The sequence below is a fragment of the Austrofundulus limnaeus genome, unplaced genomic scaffold (genome assembly GCF_001266775.1).
Source record: "Austrofundulus limnaeus strain Quisiro unplaced genomic scaffold, Austrofundulus_limnaeus-1.0 Scaffold1808, whole genome shotgun sequence".
In the NCBI taxonomy this organism is placed as follows: Eukaryota; Metazoa; Chordata; class Actinopteri; order Cyprinodontiformes; family Rivulidae; genus Austrofundulus; species Austrofundulus limnaeus.
Window position 1 is genome coordinate 15,808 of NW_013954210.1, and position 3,618 is coordinate 19,425.

The 3,618-nt window shown below is 38.0% G+C and overlaps 1 protein-coding gene across 1 annotated transcript in view; it reads right to left on the bottom strand.

The window, feature by feature from the left end:
* Positions 1 to 3,618, bottom strand: part of ikbkb (inhibitor of nuclear factor kappa B kinase subunit beta) — a 25,486-nt gene that overhangs the window by 5,525 nt on the left and 16,343 nt on the right. The window contains exons 7-12 of the mRNA XM_014033693.1: positions 3,252 to 3,341; positions 3,042 to 3,166; positions 2,362 to 2,469; positions 2,155 to 2,284; positions 1,027 to 1,221; positions 820 to 934 (exon numbers count right to left, since the gene is read on the bottom strand). Coding sequence (XP_013889147.1) covers positions 820 to 934; positions 1,027 to 1,221; positions 2,155 to 2,284; positions 2,362 to 2,469; positions 3,042 to 3,166; positions 3,252 to 3,341 — 763 coding nt within the window. The remainder of the gene's footprint in view (positions 1 to 819; positions 935 to 1,026; positions 1,222 to 2,154; positions 2,285 to 2,361; positions 2,470 to 3,041; positions 3,167 to 3,251; positions 3,342 to 3,618) is intronic.

Below are 3,618 nucleotides of genomic sequence, written 5' to 3' on the forward strand. Positions count from 1 at the left end.
AAAACATACAATAACTAAAGATAAAATATAAACAAGTCAGGGCAATTATCTAAATAACTGGTTACAGTGCACTGGTTACCATTTACTCTTTAGGATTGTACTATCTGTCTCTAAAGGCACGGGTGGCATACTAAGAGGTTGAAGGAGCATCGGGATCAGACTTGGACTGAGAAAGATGGTCCAAAAACGGCTGCCAGATACTACAGAACTTATTAGTGGAGCCCACAACATCATACCGCAATTTCTCCAATTGAAGAATCTCAGTAAAATCACTTCACCCCATTTTGAACTGAGGAAGCTTTTCAGTTTTCCACAATCTTAATATTATTTTCTAAGCAATTACCATTCCATACCCCACAGTCGTTTGCATAGAAATGCTGTGGTTCCTAAGTGAAGGAGAATATCCAAACAATGCAATCTGGGCATCTGGAACCAGCTTGCATTTATACACCTCAAAAAAACTGGTTGAAAATATCACACCAATACTGGAAGAGTTTGGGGCATGACCAGAACAGATGTGACAGGGAGCCAACAGCGGACTTACGTTTATCACATTTTGAAGATATTGATGGGATGTGGTGGCCATCTTGAATTGGACTGACCCAAACAGTTACTGTTCATTTAATGACTGTTACCTAAAGGTTTCATTAAAATTCATTCAATGGTTCATATTTTAAAACATACAAATACACACATATACAGACAAAAAAACAACAACAATTGTCTGCCTTTGCCTTTTGGTATCAGGTGATTTTTGCCTTGGATATTTTTTCAGCTCCCAGACGTAAGCATGAAAAAAACATTTAAAAAACAACTTACGGACAAAGCGAATGTTTTCAGGAAGTGTTCGAGGAGCAAACTGGGGTTCATAAGTGCAAGAGGAGCAYTCAAACAGGAAGACCAGGGGCAGATCTGTTCGACGCCCATCCACCTCCTACAGACACAGATTAAACTGCCTTTGTGACTCACATCCAGAAGGTAAATATTTAGACAGATGTTTACGGGGTGACCYTGAGGCAGGATTACTGAGTAATCGACGGCGCACTGCGTGGCCACAGCGTGAGGCTCCAGGGCTAACCCCGCCTCCAGCAGCAGCTCCTGGTTGGCTGCAGGGATGTTGGTGTCTTTTTCTATTCTCAGCTGCAGGTCGGCCACCGTCTCATCCTCTGTTACCACGTAGGTCAGGATTTTAGCAGACATCATGTTCAGGACATGAACCAGCTGAGAGAAGGGAGAGAGAACAGGAAGCGTGAGGTCGGAGCAGTTTTACGCCTTCTTCTTAAAAACCATATCACGTGCGACCTTTTAATATTCCATCAAACTTTTAAGTTTAAAAAGTTTAACCCTTTAAAAAACTCAAACTAGAGAACGGGTATTTTCTAATTTTGAATGCTGAGCGCTAAACAAAATTTTTTGAAGCTGAAAGTTTAAGTTAAAACAAGGAAAACACAAGTGAAAAGTAGCACGAGATTAGCCAATGGTACCAAAATGCTTGCTAAATAAGGTGAAAGCCTAGTTTTAAACTGAAATTAGAATAGCAGTAGCTAAAAGTATCAAAATATATATAGATATGTTAAGGGTTTTTATTTTTGTTTTTATTTACATTTTAAATTTTTGAAATTATGATTGTATGTATGTACTTTTGTATGAATGTGTTTTACTGCACGTCTGGAGAGCCAAAAGAAAATTTCCACCTTGGTGGACAATAAAGGTTTATCTTATCTTATCTCATTTCATCTTAAGCTAAAAACTAAATGCTCCATATAYCAAAGGTTAGCTTATAGCTAAAATTAGGAAGAGTAGCAAAAAGTAACAAAAATATAGCCAGCATACTGAAGCAGATTTTAAAGAGAAACATTTTTGAAAAGTTATTGTTGTATGTATATGAGGGAATAAGAGTTAAATACATTGAAAAGTATAAAATTTACAAAAACTAAAATTCGTAGCACCCATCTCCTGAATGAACTGGACTATTTGCTACTTTAATATAATATTATATACAAAAAAAAATACAGGACAAAGTTTGCAGGAGTAGTTCGGTTTCAAAAGGAAACCACCATTCACATGCTAAATTGGTTTAATGCACAATAAGGTACTTTAAAATAATCATATTTTGACTCAAATGATCGTATGTGTGGAGTTTTTCCCGTTAACCTTGAGCTGCAGTATGAAGTCCAGCTGGGAGAAGCAGTCTCCGGGCGTAGCGTTGCTGTCTTTGCCCCTTTCCTTAGGGGACCACTTCAACATCAGCTGCAGCCACCTCTCCAACCTTTCTAACAAAAGACTGACAACKAGCAGTTATCGCATTAGATAATGAGCACGTTGCAGACGTGTTTGTGTGTCAGTTGCATGTAAAATCACCTGTTGAGGTTGTTGGGCTGGGGCAGATGTTTGGAGAAACGAACTTCTCCGGAGGGATCCTCGTAAACAACAATATCATTGTCCTGCTTCAGCCTGACTTTATTGTGCCTATAACGACACATTAAAAAATCCTTTTAAGTTGGTTGTTTTCATGTCCTCTTAGCAGTGACATATTATCTCTATGTTCTCCTGTAATGATAAGGAGGTATGTACTCCTGCGTTTAAATTAAGTCCCCAGACTCCCATCGCAGGCAGGAGGAATTAGGGAGAGGCATTAATGTTGGCCCAGTCCACATATCCTCCAATTCTTTGGAAACTGATGTTTATTTACATTAAACGTGAGCTCAAGTCCAATAATCATGTAAAAATATTTACCTTCAAATCAAGTTTATCAGGGTTAACACAAGAAAATATTGCTCTGCTAAGTGATTTCTGACTGTAGCGGAATCYTGACAAAAAGGGGAAGGTAGTACAAAAGTTAAAGTTTCCTATTACTTTTGGACTCTAGATCATTGTATTTGTTTAGGGAAAAAAATATAAATATGTGAAACAAAAGCTCAGTATGTGTTGTCTCCCTATGGTTTTTATTAAAAATGTTTCTTAAATGAAGTTAAAGCAAACAGATAATCAATAAATAAATCAATAAATAAATAAGCTGAATTTCTGTCAACCAGCCCTACCAGGGAACAGGCTGCCATGTTGGCAGGAAAGGACGAAATCCTGTGATGCACTCAAACACCAACGTGCCGAAACTCCAGTAGTCCACAGTGACGGTGTACTTCTGCCTCTCTATGAGCTCTGGAGCCTGGGAGCAGATAAGGAGACGTCGAGCTCAGTGTTAAAGTGTTCGGAGGAAATCAGGTGTGGACATGTTCACTTTAATCACTTACTAAGTACTGTAGAGTTCCCACAAATGATGTGCAAAGACTGCTTTGGTCCAACTCCTTGGCATAACCCAGATCTATGATCTTATGGATGAGCTGAGATTATAAAAACAAACAAAAACAAGTTTTAAGAGACTGAAAATAAGTCAGTCATTACATGTATCTAACCCCAACCTAATACATCAATCATGTGACTCATGCATCCACAATGTTGTCACTGGATTAAGCTGAGTGCTTTGTTTACATTGAATGCATACCTGCATTTCAGAACTGCAACTAACTTTTTCAAACTGCACCATTTAATATACTGTAGTTCAGTATAAAACTTCATGTTTGTTTCATACTTAACACAAATATATTTCTAGATATTATG